The sequence below is a fragment of the Rosa rugosa genome, chromosome 5 (genome assembly GCF_958449725.1).
Source record: "Rosa rugosa chromosome 5, drRosRugo1.1, whole genome shotgun sequence".
Lineage (NCBI taxonomy): Eukaryota > Viridiplantae > Streptophyta > Magnoliopsida > Rosales > Rosaceae > Rosa > Rosa rugosa.
In genome coordinates, this window is record NC_084824.1 from 44,431,032 (window position 1) to 44,448,121 (window position 17,090).

At 35.8% G+C, this 17,090-nt stretch overlaps 1 protein-coding gene and 1 long non-coding RNA gene across 2 annotated transcripts in view; both read left to right on the top strand.

The window, feature by feature from the left end:
* Nucleotides 1–12,815: 12,815 nt before the first annotated feature.
* On the top strand, nucleotides 12,816–15,501 carry LOC133707970 (uncharacterized). The gene is made up of 3 exons (XR_009845467.1): nucleotides 12,816–13,591; nucleotides 14,308–14,382; nucleotides 15,285–15,501. It is a non-coding gene; the product is annotated as an uncharacterized LOC133707970 (long non-coding RNA).
* A 1,293-nt stretch (nucleotides 15,502–16,794) lies between these two features.
* LOC133711722 (nuclear pore complex protein NUP50B-like) overlaps nucleotides 16,795–17,090 on the top strand; it is a 1,250-nt gene continuing 954 nt past the window's right edge. The window contains exon 1 of the mRNA XM_062137824.1: nucleotides 16,795–16,996. Within this exon, the coding sequence (XP_061993808.1) occupies nucleotides 16,795–16,996 (202 nt within the window). The remainder of the gene's footprint in view (nucleotides 16,997–17,090) is intronic.

The following is a 17,090-nucleotide window of genomic DNA, read 5'->3' on the forward strand; positions in this document are numbered from 1 at the left end:
ACCGGGTTGCCACACAACAAACCCGGTAAGCTTTTGCAAGCCCGTATGAGTAACTCAAACCACACACAACTCACACCAATCACGAGAATAACTCACACGAATCACGTTTAAATTCAGTAAACAAAGCACAAGATAAACTCACTCAAATCACGTTTAAATCAATAAACAAATCACGGGATAAACCCACTCAAATCACGAGATAAACTCACTCAAATCACGTTTAAATCAATAAACAAATCACGGGATAAACCCACTCAAATCACGTTTAAATCAATAAACAAACACGGGATAAACCCATTCAAATCACGTTTAAATCAATAAACAAATCACGGGATAAACCCACTCAAATCACGTTTAAATCAATAAACAAACACGGCGGACAGACTAGAGCTATAACTGATCGTATCCACTAACCCGGCCAAAGGCGTGGATTCCCGATTTTCCCACCCACGATCCTCAACTCGTAAGTTTTTGGACCCACGGTATAAATACCAAAACATTAAAGGAGTCACAGTGGACCCAAAATGTTACACGAATCTAAAATGAAAGATTCCCCGTAATTGATCCCTATCAATTACTCCCGGTAAAAACCCATATTTAAATAAACCACCCGCGAACTAAAGTGTTCCTCAAATATGATGTGCTCATATTTTCCTATATTTCTTTGCCTCTTAATCTTAGTATTTATGCTTTGTCCTCCTTATTTCGAGTCATTTATGTTGTTATAGTGTTTTTGTAGGTTTGTCTCATAAAGAGAAGAAAAGAAGTTAAAATGAGCTAACTAGGATTGAAAGACGCCCAGGTCCCAGAATCTTCCTGTGCAGAACATCCAACTTCGCCGAATTACTGGGAGTTATTCAGATCGAATCAGACAATGAGCCTTATATCATTGGAAAGCTACGGATGTCAACTTTCTGTAGAATTTTACAGATCTCGATTTCAATATTTCTGGAGAAAGTTATGATTATTTGAGTGAAGATAGGTCGGACAGGAAATCTGCTCGGGAATTTACAACCATTCGTGGAGAACTCAAGTTCCGTGGCACAAGAGCATCAATCCTAATGTTTCAAGGAAGTTAATTCAGATGAGGATTAAATGATGAACTTATTCCTACTTCTACAAGAGATATTTCAAGGTTTTCCCATTCCAAATGAAGAAAGAAATCCAAATCCAAGTCTTACAAGGAAACATGAAGCCAAAGATGAGCAGAAATCTTCCCTATATAAGGGAGCACGAATTTACATGAGAGAAGAGTCTCGGGAGCACAATGTAGACGCCTACGGAGCAGAGACGACTCATCCATCTTTCCCTTCTTTTCCCCTTCCATTCTTTTTATGTTTTCTTTCTATGTTTTATTTAGTTATATTTTGTTAAACCTTTTTCTAGGGTTAAGATGATGCCCTATCATGATTGCTTATGTACTTTGATGATTTATTGATGGATTTATAGTTTCTTTATGATGAATGCTTAATCACTATTTGAATTGATGCTTTATGTTTAAGTTCTTTGATTGATCACCTTAGGGCTTTGCATATAGTAATTGGAAGACAAATTTGAAGCAGAGATGCAATATAATTTGATTAGCTTCTTGTGATTAAGTGTGGTAAATTACATTATTACTTGAGAAAGACTAATGGTTTGCTTGATTCCCTTGTTTTCTAAAGCGTAATGAGTCTTGCATGTTAAATTTATACCTGAGAAGGATAAACTGCATAGTTAGGATATAAGATCTTTACCCGAGAGGGAGAGCATCATACACTTAAGGAAAACTATGGTCTAGAGTACCTGAGAAGGACTTAGATACGAGAATTATCATCTAGAGAAACAAAAGAATCTGTTAATTGCATTGAAACATAAATAGGATTGTTAGTAGTTGATTCTGAAACCCTAGGTTTTATCATTATTTGTTTCTTTCTTTCTTTCTTTAATTTTCACATTATTTGTTTAAGTCGAAAACCTTAAAACCATATTTTCTTTAGTTTGATTGTTTATGTGTTTTTGTGTTTGGATTAATTAGGTTAGAATTTAAATTGATTATCAATCCTCAGTTGGAACGACCTCGTACTTGCACACTATACTAACGACGATTCGTGCGCTTGCGAGTTTTAATTAAAATTTCACAACAAGTTTTTGGCGCCGTTGCCGGGGATCGATGATTGATTTTGATTCTAACTTGATTACCAATCTGATTTTATATATATATTTTTTATTTAGTTTCTAAAAATTTTGGTTTTAAGTTTGCTAAATATTTATCTTTTTGTGTTTCAGGTTCTGTACCTTCTTTTTGACGTAGATTCTGGATATCTTGCTGGAAGTTTTAATAGCCTTATTGCATATCACCGGAAAGCTACATGAGTCTAGTTTCTAATGCACCAAGAAGATCGTCATTCGGAGCTGTGAGCTAAGAGATATTTGAGAAATACCGAACAGTGCTCAATCTGCGCGGAAATTTTTTTCCTACGACTTTGGCGATCCTTTTGACTTCAACATTGGCTTCATGCTAGTCTTCAATAAATCCCAGGGAGCTCTAAACTCTTCTCTTTACTTTCTTTTTTTTTTTTTTTTTTTTTTACTTATGTCTTCTCCATGCTTTTATGTGCATTGCATGCTTTAATTCTTTCAACATTGAGGACAATGTTAGAATTCAGTGTGGGGGAAGAGATTTTGATTTTTGTTTCTATTAGGTTGTTAGTTTTGTGGGTTTATAAAAAAAATGAAAAAAGAAAAATGAAAAAATTGTGCTTTCTCTGTTATTTGTGAGTCATTATTTTTTGTTTTTGTTTTCTTGAGTTTTAAGATGCCTTTCAACAACTATGATGAGTATATATTTCAGAAATCATGGCTTAAGAGGATCATAAAATTGAGATGATGTTTGACTTTATTTTTTGGTTAACAAGGATGTATGATTGTCATATGTATGTGTAGTGGATGTGGTTTTGCTTACATATGGTACAAAAAAGAGCATGTTAGGATAAGTTTTTGATTCATACATAACCTATGTGAGATATTTGAGCCTATTTGCCTTTTCTTTGTTGAGTGTTAAATGAAAAAAAAAATATATATGTCATCTTGTTTTCTTGGCGATAATTTTGTTGATCTCATTATTCTTTCATTTTGATTGATTACTTGCCATAGATTAAGTTTAATGGACTATAGAATGCTAGAATTCACTCTTATACTTGTTGAAACTTTTATCAATATATGCTTGGACCTTGGAAAGGATAAAGGCACCCTAGGAAATTACCACCATTGCCAAATTGTCATGTGTCCCTATTTGTGTGTACAAGATGTGCAACCTCCCTAGATAAACCCCTTTGAGCCTACATTAAGCCTTTTATTTCATCACCCTCATAATCCTTAAACCATAAACCTTAGTATAGTTTTATCCTTACCCATGTTCTAAAGACTTAGTAGAGCTAATTTTGAGACATACAAGAGGTTTTTGGAGTCAAAAATGAAGATGGAGAAGAGAAGGAAGTTCAAGTGTGGGGGTAAGACTTGTCCATAGAAAAAAAAAATGTATGTATATGCCGTGAAAAGTAAAAAGAAAAAAAAAGCAAAAAAATTATATGTGACGGCAAAAAAAAAATAAATAAATAAATAAATAAATATGATAAGTGTTTATGGATTTTAGTCCCCTCATTGTGGATTTGGAGTTTGCTTTGAAGTGAAGGCTTATTCAAGAAAAGTTTGGTCTTTGTCCAATTCACAAAGTGTTCAAAGGATGTTTAGAATGAAGCAGAACAATGATGACATTTGGCCCTTTATAAAGACTTTGAAGGAGTCTATGACGTTTCTATTTGATAGAATTTCAAGATTGTCTCTCTACATCAACAAGAGCTCTACTAGGTTTTTAGGATACTTTGTGATTTTTCTATCCCTTCGTTTCTATAAACCCTAAGCCTTGGCCTCATTACAACCTTAATTATAAGACCTCTTTGATCCTTGAAAAGAGCAGCCTTTGATCTGTGGAGATGACTTATAAGAATTGAACCTATGGCTTGGGTTCATTTGTGTAAGTAGTTGGTATCCTTCATGAGATCATACTTGAAAAAATATTTTCAGAAAAAGCTTTTTCTTTCTATTATATGTGAGCTATTTGTTTGTTTTATATATTATCTCTCTCACATATAACTTGAGTGAATATATGCTTATGCATTAGCCAATAAATCTGAGAGAAGAAAGAGGGTAAACCGGTGAGGATTTGAGTCATAACTTGTTTGAAGCATGCTGAGATTAATATCACCAATGTTGCCTCCATGTCCTACATGTTTATATGTTAAGTTATATGTTTTTGTTAACTCTCGAATAAATGTTGGATTGATTCTTGGTTGTTGTGCTAATCTTGATGCCATGAAAGTATGAGATTTTTTAGACTAACGTTGAAAGGCTTAGTGTGTTTTTGTTTGTTTTGTTTTGTGTCTTTGAGTTTTTAGTTTTTGTTGTTTTGCTCGAGGACAAGCAAAGTCTAAGTGTGGGGGTATTTGATGTGCTCATATTTTCCTATATTTCTTTGCCTCTTAATCTTAGTATTTATGCTTAGTCCTCCTTATTTCGAGTCATTTATGTTGTTATAGTATTTTTGTAGGTTTGTCTCATAAAGAGAAGAAAAGAAGTTAAAATGAGCTAACTAGGATTGAAAGACGCCCAGGTCCCAGAATCTGCCTGTGCAGAACATCCAACTTCGCCGAATTACTGAGAGTTATTCAGATCGAATCAGACAATGAGCCTTATATCATTGGAAAGCTACGGATGTCAACTTTCTGTAGAATTTTACAGATCTCGATTTCAATATTTCTGGAGAAAGTTATGATTATTTGAGTGAAGATAGGTCGGACAGGAAATCTGCTCGGGAATTTACAACCATTCGTGGAGAACTCAAGTTCCGTGGCACAAGAGCATCAATCCTAATGTTTCAAGGAAGTTAATTCAGATGAGGATTAAATGATGAACTTATTCCTACTTCTACAAGAGATATTTCAAGGTTTTCCCATTCCAAATGAAGAAAGAAATCCAAATCCAAGTCTTACAAGGAAACATGAAGCCAAAGATGAGCAGAAATCTTCCCTATATAAGGGAGCACGAATTTACATGAGAGAAGAGTCTCGGGAGCACAATGTAGACGCCTACGGAGCAGAGACGACTCATCCATCTTTCCCTTCTTTTCCCCTTCCATTCTTTTTATGTTTTCTTTCTATGTTTTATTTAGTTATATTTTGTTAAACCTTTTTCTAGGGTTAAGATGATGCCCTATCATGATTGCTTATGTACTTTGATGATTTATTGATGGATTTATAGTTTCTTTATGATGAATGCTTAATCACTATTTGAATTGATGCTTTATGTTTAAGTTCTTTGATTGATCACCTTAGGGCTTTGCATATAGTAATTGGAAGACAAATTTGAAGCAGAGATGCAATATAATTTGATTAGCTTCTTGTGATTAAGTGTGGTAAATTACATTATTACTTGAGAAAGACTAATGGTTTGCTTGATTCCCTTGTTTTCTAAAGCGTAATGAGTCTTGCATGTTAAATTTATACCTGAGAAGGATAAACTGCATAGTTAGGATATAAGATCTTTACCCGAGAGGGAGAGCATCATACACTTAAGGAAAACTATGGTCTAGAGTACCTGAGAAGGACTTAGATACGAGAATTATCATCTAGAGAAACAAAAGAATCTGTTAATTGCATTGAAACATAAATAGGATTGTTAGTAGTTGATTCTGAAACCCTAGGTTTTATCATTATTTGTTTCTTTCTTTCTTTCTTTAATTTTCACATTATTTGTTTAAGTCGAAAACCTTAAAACCATATTTTCTTTAGTTTGATTGTTTATGTGTTTTTGTGTTTGGATTAATTAGGTTAGAATTTAAATTGATTATCAATCCTCAGTTGGAACGACCTCGTACTTGCACACTATACTAACGACGATTCGTGCGCTTGCGAGTTTTAATTAAAATTTCACAACAAGTTTTTGGCGCCGTTGCCGGGGATCGATGATTGATTTTGATTCTAACTTGATTACCAATCTGATTTTATATATATATTTTTTATTTAGTTTCTAAAAATTTTGGTTTTAAGTTTGCTAAATATTTATCTTTTTGTGTTTCAGGTTCTGTACCTTCTTTTTGACGTAGATTCTGGATATCTTGCTGGAAGTTTTAATAGCCTTATTGCATATCACCGGAAAGCTACATGAGTCTAGTTTCTAATGCACCAAGAAGATCGTCATTCGGAGCTGTGAGCTAAGAGATATTTGAGAAATACCGAACAGTGCTCAATCTGCGCGGAAATTTTTTTCCTACGACTTTGGCGATCCTTTTGACTTCAACATTGGCTTCATGCTAGTCTTCAATAAATCCCAGGGAGCTCTAAACTCTTCTCTTTACTTTCTTTTTTTTTTTTTTTTTTTTTACTTATGTCTTCTCCATGCTTTTATGTGCATTGCATGCTTTAATTCTTTCAACATTGAGGACAATGTTAGAATTCAGTGTGGGGGAAGAGATTTTGATTTTTGTTTCTATTAGGTTGTTAGTTTTGTGGGTTTATAAAAAAAATGAAAAAAGAAAAATGAAAAAATTGTGCTTTCTCTGTTATTTGTGAGTCATTATTTTTTGTTTTTGTTTTCTTGAGTTTTAAGATGCCTTTCAACAACTATGATGAGTATATATTTCAGAAATCATGGCTTAAGAGGATCATAAAATTGAGATGATGTTTGACTTTATTTTTTGGTTAACAAGGATGTATGATTGTCATATGTATGTGTAGTGGATGTGGTTTTGCTTACATATGGTACAAAAAAGAGCATGTTAGGATAAGTTTTTGATTCATACATAACCTATGTGAGATATTTGAGCCTATTTGCCTTTTCTTTGTTGAGTGTTAAATGAAAAAAAAAATATATATGTCATCTTGTTTTCTTGGCGATAATTTTGTTGATCTCATTATTCTTTCATTTTGATTGATTACTTGCCATAGATTAAGTTTAATGGACTATAGAATGCTAGAATTCACTCTTATACTTGTTGAAACTTTTATCAATATATGCTTGGACCTTGGAAAGGATAAAGGCACCCTAGGAAATTACCACCATTGCCAAATTGTCATGTGTCCCTATTTGTGTGTACAAGATGTGCAACCTCCCTAGATAAACCCCTTTGAGCCTACATTAAGCCTTTTATTTCATCACCCTCATAATCCTTAAACCATAAACCTTAGTATAGTTTTATCCTTACCCATGTTCTAAAGACTTAGTAGAGCTAATTTTGAGACATACAAGAGGTTTTTGGAGTCAAAAATGAAGATGGAGAAGAGAAGGAAGTTCAAGTGTGGGGGTAAGACTTGTCCATAGAAAAAAAAAATGTATGTATATGCCGTGAAAAGTAAAAAGAAAAAAAAAGCAAAAAAATTATATGTGACGGCAAAAAAAAAATAAATAAATAAATAAATAAATATGATAAGTGTTTATGGATTTTAGTCCCCTCATTGTGGATTTGGAGTTTGCTTTGAAGTGAAGGCTTATTCAAGAAAAGTTTGGTCTTTGTCCAATTCACAAAGTGTTCAAAGGATGTTTAGAATGAAGCAGAACAATGATGACATTTGGCCCTTTATAAAGACTTTGAAGGAGTCTATGACGTTTCTATTTGATAGAATTTCAAGATTGTCTCTCTACATCAACAAGAGCTCTACTAGGTTTTTAGGATACTTTGTGATTTTTCTATCCCTTCGTTTCTATAAACCCTAAGCCTTGGCCTCATTACAACCTTAATTATAAGACCTCTTTGATCCTTGAAAAGAGCAGCCTTTGATCTGTGGAGATGACTTATAAGAATTGAACCTATGGCTTGGGTTCATTTGTGTAAGTAGTTGGTATCCTTCATGAGATCATACTTGAAAAAATATTTTCAGAAAAAGCTTTTTCTTTCTATTATATGTGAGCTATTTGTTTGTTTTATATATTATCTCTCTCACATATAACTTGAGTGAATATATGCTTATGCATTAGCCAATAAATCTGAGAGAAGAAAGAGGGTAAACCGGTGAGGATTTGAGTCATAACTTGTTTGAAGCATGCTGAGATTAATATCACCAATGTTGCCTCCATGTCCTACATGTTTATATGTTAAGTTATATGTTTTTGTTAACTCTCGAATAAATGTTGGATTGATTCTTGGTTGTTGTGCTAATCTTGATGCCATGAAAGTATGAGATTTTTTAGACTAACGTTGAAAGGCTTAGTGTGTTTTTGTTTGTTTTGTTTTGTGTCTTTGAGTTTTTAGTTTTTGTTGTTTTGCTCGAGGACAAGCAAAGTCTAAGTGTGGGGGTATTTGATGTGCTCATATTTTCCTATATTTCTTTGCCTCTTAATCTTAGTATTTATGCTTAGTCCTCCTTATTTCGAGTCATTTATGTTGTTATAGTATTTTTGTAGGTTTGTCTCATAAAGAGAAGAAAAGAAGTTAAAATGAGCTAACTAGGATTGAAAGACGCCCAGGTCCCAGAATCTGCCTGTGCAGAACATCCAACTTCGCCGAATTACTGAGAGTTATTCAGATCGAATCAGACAATGAGCCTTATATCATTGGAAAGCTACGGATGTCAACTTTCTGTAGAATTTTACAGATCTCGATTTCAATATTTCTGGAGAAAGTTATGATTATTTGAGTGAAGATAGGTCGGACAGGAAATCTGCTCGGGAATTTACAACCATTCGTGGAGAACTCAAGTTCCGTGGCACAAGAGCATCAATCCTAATGTTTCAAGGAAGTTAATTCAGATGAGGATTAAATGATGAACTTATTCCTACTTCTACAAGAGATATTTCAAGGTTTTCCCATTCCAAATGAAGAAAGAAATCCAAATCCAAGTCTTACAAGGAAACATGAAGCCAAAGATGAGCAGAAATCTTCCCTATATAAGGGAGCACGAATTTACATGAGAGAAGAGTCTCGGGAGCACAATGTAGACGCCTACGGAGCAGAGACGACTCATCCATCTTTCCCTTCTTTTCCCCTTCCATTCTTTTTATGTTTTCTTTCTATGTTTTATTTAGTTATATTTTGTTAAACCTTTTTCTAGGGTTAAGATGATGCCCTATCATGATTGCTTATGTACTTTGATGATTTATTGATGGATTTATAGTTTCTTTATGATGAATGCTTAATCACTATTTGAATTGATGCTTTATGTTTAAGTTCTTTGATTGATCACCTTAGGGCTTTGCATATAGTAATTGGAAGACAAATTTGAAGCAGAGATGCAATATAATTTGATTAGCTTATTGTGATTAAGTGTGGTAAATTACATTATTACTTGAGAAAGACTAATGGTTTGCTTGATTCCCTTGTTTTCTAAAGCGTAATGAGTCTTGCATGTTAAATTTATACCTGAGAAGGATAAACTGCATAGTTAGGATATAAGATCTTTACCCGAGAGGGAGAGCATCATACACTTAAGGAAAACTATGGTCTAGAGTACCTGAGAAGGACTTAGATACGAGAATTATCATCTAGAGAAACAAAAGAATCTGTTAATTGCATTGAAACATAAATAGGATTGTTAGTAGTTGATTCTGAAACCCTAGGTTTTATCATTATTTGTTTCTTTCTTTCTTTCTTTAATTTTCACATTATTTGTTTAAGTCGAAAACCTTAAAACCATATTTTCTTTAGTTTGATTGTTTATGTGTTTTTGTGTTTGGATTAATTAGGTTAGAATTTAAATTGATTATCAATCCTCAGTTGGAACGACCTCGTACTTGCACACTATACTAACGACGATTCGTGCGCTTGCGAGTTTTAATTAAAATTTCACAACAAAATACACAAATCACACGCTTTTCAAAACAAATCAAAATCAACATTTCCACAATCATTTGTTTTCCAAAAGCCACAACCCAAAACAATAAAAAGCATCATTTCATGCATATTGTTTCAAAATCCACAAACCACCAAAACATATATATTTCACGTAAATATATATATACGTAGTCATCCGCTCAGGAATGCCTACTAATACCAACTATAGTTTGCAGTTAACTAAATAACTCTCAAAACAGTATGGTGAGCCCGTTCGTGATATGAACTTCGTGAGATTACTCACCTCGAACTCCTGCTGCGTCTTCAATACAGAACCGAACCAAAACTATCACCAACAACTCGTCCAAATACTTCGTCAAGTACCTAATCACATACGGTTCCAACTCAGTAACGATTCACATTTGATTTAAGTTCGAAACCCCTGTTTTGAACTAAAATCCCCAAAGTGGCGCCAATCGAGGCAAAACCACATCCGAGACCTCCCAAAGTCTCCGGAATACGTCCAGGATCAATGTGACCAATCCACAAGTCGATCGGACGCTCGAATCCTCACGGATCGAATAAATTCACCGATATGAAACGGCAAAAATCATAACAAATCCATTCGAACTCCAAAATTTGCATATTATATATCGAAACGCTCGTATCGACGAGTAGAAGACATATAATACCAGAAACAGTCCCATACATGGCCGGAACACCGCTGGAACGCCGCCACAGGCGGAGGCGCACCGCCGCCGGCCAAAACTCATTATTTCACAAAACTCCCAACATCAAAAAGCTTCATCTAAGCATGCTTGTGAACTTTCATAACTGGATCGAAGTCAGAAAACAAGCTTAAGGGATCGAAAACTACCTCACAAGCCGTGAACAGTAATCCAATCCGAGTTGATCAAAGTTTCACGTGAATCGATCCAAACAACCACCAAGGATCGATCAAGGAGGCTGCTCTGAGCTTCCCAAGCTCAACTTGAAGCCCCGCCGACGTCGGAACAAGGATTTCCGACCGAGTCCGAAAACTCCAATCTGCACCGCCTTCTATCGCCGTCACCACCGAGAATCGGCGCTAGAGAACACCACAGGGAGGAGCGTACGGAGGAGGCGAACTGATCTGGAAAGTCTCGTCGCCGGAGATGGCCGGAGCTCGCCGGAAAAGTCGGGTCGGATCGACCGGCTCCGGGTCGGGTCAGCCGGATATCTTCGATTCTGAAGGTAGCAGCCGAGAGAAAAGAGAGAGAAAGGAAATGGTTTTTCCGGAAAAGGAAACTTATGAAAATAGTAAGTTTCTCCTTCGGGAAACATCTATATATACCAAAATGGAAATTCCTTCCAATGGCCATAACTTTCTCATACTAACTCCGATTTCCGCGTTCCACATATCCACGAACTCGTATCGACGCGCTCTACAACTTTCGTGAAGGAAGTTTTCGGAGAATCCCAACGTATCAAAAGTCAACCTTGAATCCCCCCTAAAGTCATACTTTTCGAATAATTAATTCGTCCGAAACACTTCCGCTCCGTCCACGAGCCACGAAACCGTCCAACAACCATAAATTAGATTCCGGAAATTCCTCGGAAAATAATTACGAATTTCCGGGGCATCACAGATATTTATATTAACAATAAAGAAACATAGTTGGAATTAAGAAACATATGCAGTTTTTTTGTTTTTGTTTTTGTTTCCAGGTCTACCGCAGATGCATATCATGAATTTGATTCTCAATAATTTAGCATGCATGAGATCGAGCCTTCTTATCAATCTAGTTTCAAAAATGTATTAACTGTCCAAATGATATGGACAAACAAGAGCAAGTGAAAACTGTTGAAAAATTCCTCAAAAACTCTTGTGATGTATTGTTTTGTTTCACTCCAACTTCATCATCAGTAGTTCACAAATCTCAACAATTGGCATTTGAATATTGTCTTGGTCAAGTCCTCAATGACAAGCAATTCCCCATTGGCGTCTAAGTATGTTCAACCCAACAAATGAAAAGCAATTAAAACATTCTTTGGGTGTCGTTGTATCAATTTTAGTGATGACCATGTGATTTACTGAAACTCTCACATTGAGCCATTGAGAAATTGATGTTGAGTCTTCTAGTGTAATATGCCATTCTTTGGGTATTTTTTTTTTCAACTGCAGCAATGCAATAGGTAGTCTCTCTTGTATAAAGAAAAAAATAGGTAGTCTCTTACCAGATATTTATCTCAATTTATTTCAGCAAAAAAAAAAAAAGGATATGTATTTAATGAAAATATATTGTGTATTGTGAATGAGGATAGTTTAGGATGTTTGGGGTTGTGTTTCTAGTAAAATATATTTATTTTAAAGTTAATAGGTTGTGTATTTAGTAAGAGATGTGTATCTATCATTTAGCAATGTGTGAATAAAATTTCTCTATGACATGGGAGAATTTCAATAAAGAAGACCTTGACATGGTTAATTTGCATGTTTCGGCTTGCCACGTGCCAAGATCATTTTTTTGCTCTAATTATCCTATGACATAATTTCACTATTGGTAAAGAATAATTCTTAGGATATGTTCCAACTGACAATACTCAAAATTCTCGATGGATTTTTTTTAACTTGTTGAAGCATTTGATATCTTCCTACCTCTGCGCAAGCTTTACAATTTGGAACCTTTCTTGCTATTGGCAATACTATTTTGAAGCTTAGTTGATACGTATTGCACTTGATCATTCTCAACTCTCTTATGTGCAAATGACAAGCAAAGTGATCGTCAGAGCAATGTTCTATTGGTATCCTTGTCATCATGAGAATTGCTAATCATTATCATATTGGTCCTAGGACTAATGTTCCTAAACTACTTCAAATAGGATTAATAATTGTGAATGTAATAACCCCTTTTTTTTAAGTGGAGATTTCTTTTAATAGAAATGGTGCGGCATGTTCCGTGTTTTGAGCAACAAAGGGACGGCTGCATTGCTTTGCTTTGCTTCTTTTGTATATTGAATTAGAATTGGTGGAAGGGGTAGGCAGCACGCAGAAAAGAAAGAAAAAAAAAATAAACCTCTCTCTCTCTGCCGAAACTAGCAACCAAAACAGAGCATTCCTTCTCCAAGCTTGTTCTCGCTCCACAGGCCTTCGATCGACCCCAGACCACGTTCCACAGCTTCACCTTGATCTTGCGCAGCTGCAGGAGGCAGCCTTACGCCGCAGAACGGTCCGAAACGGCGGCGGAAGTCCGGTTAGTTTTAAGCCCGTTTTAGTTCCAAGCTCGATAACTCGTGCTTCCGGCCACCGATCCTTGCCAAACTGCATCCTCGTGCTTCCCTCAACCTCCTGAAGCCCCCAGAAGCAGCCTTGCATGGCGGCGCATCCCGTAGCAGCAACTACAAGTCAACCCAGCCAAGAACGAGACCGGAACTATCGATCCAAATATCTTGAGCTACAGGACGTCGTTTTGAGTGATTCTTGAACCAGTGAGTTCTTATTGAGTTTCTTAACAACTCTTCAGAAGGAATCGAAGCCTTAAATTGAAGTTTTGACGTCGAAATCGAGCCTTGCCGGATTCTGCAAAATTCTGGAATTTTTCCGACCACCGAAGCTTTCGATCGGTATATCTCGAGCTACAGACCATATTTTTCTGTGATTCTTGAACCAGTGAGTTCTTCTTGAGTTTCTTAACAACTCTTCAGAAGGAATCGAAGCCTTAAATTGACGTTTTTACGTCGAATTGGAGCTCGCCGTTTTCTGCAGTTTCTCGCCGGATTCTGGAAATTTTCCAGTCACCTCGACTGTTCTAGGTAATTTCCGACCACTTCCTTTCGTTTTAAGACTTCATGCTAGTTTTTAAAGTGGATCAGCTCGTCATTTGGAACAAGTTTGTAGTTGACGACTTTTGCATCGGAGGTGGTTGACCGTCGTTGACCGCCGCGTTGACCGCCCCTTGTGGCGGCGCATTCGACCATTTTTTGAATTTTTATTATCTAGGCTATGTTCTACGCATCCATACGAGCGTTTTGATATATTACAAGGTTATGTTAGAAAAAGTTGATAAATAGTGGATTTACGTTTTTACGTTACTATTTAACGTTTTTACGTTTTATCTTAAGTTTACGATCTGCGAAGATCTGACCATCGGTTTTACTTCAAATTTAGATATGTTGATCGTATGACTGTCCCGATGACTTTGTGTGGTCACGGGCGAAGATCCGACCGTTGGATCTTCGTATAAATGTGAAATAGTGATTTGGAGGACGATTCGTGAGAATCTGACCGTCGGATTATAGTATAAATTTGTGGAGATGTTTGTAAGGACGATTCAGGAAGATCCGACCGTTGGATCTTCGTGATAATCTTGGAGGATGATCCTAAGGGCAATCCGTGAGGATCTGACCGTTAGATCATCGCGTAATTTCGATCCGACCGTTGGATCATCATTAATTTAGAATCTGACCGTTGGATTGTTGTATATGTGTGGTTTATGAATGATTGCTAAGTTAAGATCGTATCTGACTAGGTGATTGACGGTTTAAGTTGGTGGACGATTGTGGATCGTATTTTGAGCTGTTAAGAAGACGCAGCTGGATTAGAGGTGAGTAAACCTCACATGGTTCATATTACGAACCGAATATAATTAATTGATTTTTTTTGTCGTAATTGTGTGGAAATTGTTTATGAAATAAAGATTTGTTTTGAAATAATATGAACTTGATCAACTACGGTTCATAGGGCTGCGGCTCACAGGTAAGAAAATGAATTTAAGTATAAAATGAATTTATATTTTTAATGCGTGTGAACTATAGTTGGTATTAATAGGCATTCCTGTGCGAATGTCTATGTATATATATTATTTACGTGAAATAATATGTATTGTTGGAGTTGTGAAATATTATGTATTGTTGGAGTTGTGTTGAGTTTATTGTTAAGAAACAATATATTGTGAGGGGTATTGAGTTTATTGTTGAGAAACAATATATTGAGAGAGATGTTGAGTTTTATTGTTGAGGAACAATAAATTGTTGTGATCTGTGGAGATCAATAGGTCACGGGGTGACCATGGCATACTATCAGCGACCCACGCTCTCGCGCCGGGTAGGTGGAAGTGATAGTATTAAATCGTGAACCACGCTCTCGCGCCGGGTAGGTGGAAATGATCAGTTAGAGCTCTAGTCTGTCTGCCAATTGTTGAGTGGTGTTGTGAGGGAAATGTTGAGGTTACTTGAGACTGTGAGTGGTCATGTATGAGTGATGTTGAGGTTACTTGAGACTGTGAGGGGTCTTATGTGAGAAGTGTTGAGGATACTTGAGTCTTTTAAGAATGAGTTCTTAAAAGAGAGCCTTAAGAGTATCCTTCCTTTTATGGTGATTGTGTTGAGTTATATTAATTGTAAAGAAATAAATCAACAATTCTTTCTTGTTTACTCATACTGGCTGTAAAAAGCTTACCGGGTTTTGTGTTGTTGCAACTCCCGGTACACTATTCAAATTGTGTAGCGGGTAATCCTACAGGACAGGAGAACCAGGACGGTGATCGTGCGGTTAGAGCAATTGTTAGAGTTTTACAGCAATTGTACGTTGTGAGGTGTGTTATGCTCATTTGAGCTTTACAATATTGCTTGTGAGAGTGAATTGTAATAATGAACTCGAAGTTTCGAGATTTGGATTTTGTAATTGTAATTATTCATGTTTCGGATTTGAATTTATTATTCAAAATTCGGGGCGTGACAGTGGAATTTGAAATGGTCAAGTTGTTAATTGGCTATGGTGACCTTTTCTTTTGACAATTTTCAGAAGATTTTTGGGTTGAGATTTTACTTGAATCATATTGCCATAAAATTGTCATCACGAAGATGCATTAGACTAGCCAATTGTGATTAATTGATTGTAGCTAAGAGTTTAGCAGATTTTAGGCTCTAACATTGCAAATTATAAACCCTACTGCAATTAGCTCGAAATGCTACTAGCTAATACTGTACTAATCACAATCGATCAAGTAACTAGTTATAACTACTATTGTAAACTGTACGGAACGGTAGCAGTTCTGTTTGTTTGCTCGGCTTGGACAGAAAGGAGTGAAAGCTGATCTGAGTGTGAGGAAGAGTAGAATGCGATTCTGGGTTATTGGATTTTGATGGAGGCTGAGAAGAGGCAAGGAAAAGAATAGAGATAGTTTTACAAGATGATGAAGATTGTTGCTGAAATTTACTGTGATTGTTACCTTCGAAGCTTTGATTTTACATACTCAATGTTCAATTGTGGTTTTCTACAAGAAATTGCGGTTGATTCTTGAAGTTTTGTTATAGTTATTTCGTCGGACACTTGGTGTGTGTTCCTGATCTTCTCTCAGCTCGACTATTTCTCTTTTGATTTTGTTCGTCGAGTGTAAGGGATTTACCTCTTCTATGCATTTCTGGAAATTCTACGCAGCAATCTAGAGCTGTAGCGCTTGTGTGATATAGATTCTGCTTCCACTTTCTACTTCTTCAATTTTGAGTTCTTTGCGATTGGTTCTTGATCACGGCTTCTGGCTTATGATGGTATTCACTCGGTTATGGTTCTGCATTGATATTACTATGACATCCATGTCTAATTTGGTCTACAATTTATCAATTGGTGATATTTGATCTATTTGCATAGCAGAGAGTTGTTTGGAATTTTGGATTGTGGTTTTGATTGTTCTTAATAGCGTTACTTTGCTAGCATTGTATGAGAATAGTAGATCAAGGAAAATATATTGAAAAGGAGTGTTCAAGATGCTAGAGATGTGTTAAATACATGCTGTCTACATTTGGTTTAGATTCATGTGAAGAGCTTCCAGTGTTACTATTGATTTGATTACTGTTGGTTTGGTTATTGTGGAATCACATTACTGTTGATTTTGCTCATCCTCATTCTCATCATGAACAAAGATACACAATTTCCTATCATTTATGTTCTTTCCAGTATGCATAATTTGATTACACTGAGGCTTAATCACAATACTTACATTCTATGGTTCTTTCAAATGGAAAATTTGCTCCAAAGTCTTGATTTAATGGGATACATTGATGATACGTGTCCATCTCCGCCTCAGTTCTTGATTACTGATGATGGGATAACTACTGAAGTTACTAGGGAATTTATGGAATGGAACAAAAATGATAAGGTAGTGCTAAGTTTTATATCTGCCACTATATCTAGTGAAGCATTGTCCTCTTTAGTTGGCAGTAGAAATTTAAGGGAGGCTTGACTCAATTTGAGGAACAAATATTGTGCAGTTTCAAGATTTGATGTCATGCAACTCAAGATCAATCTACATAC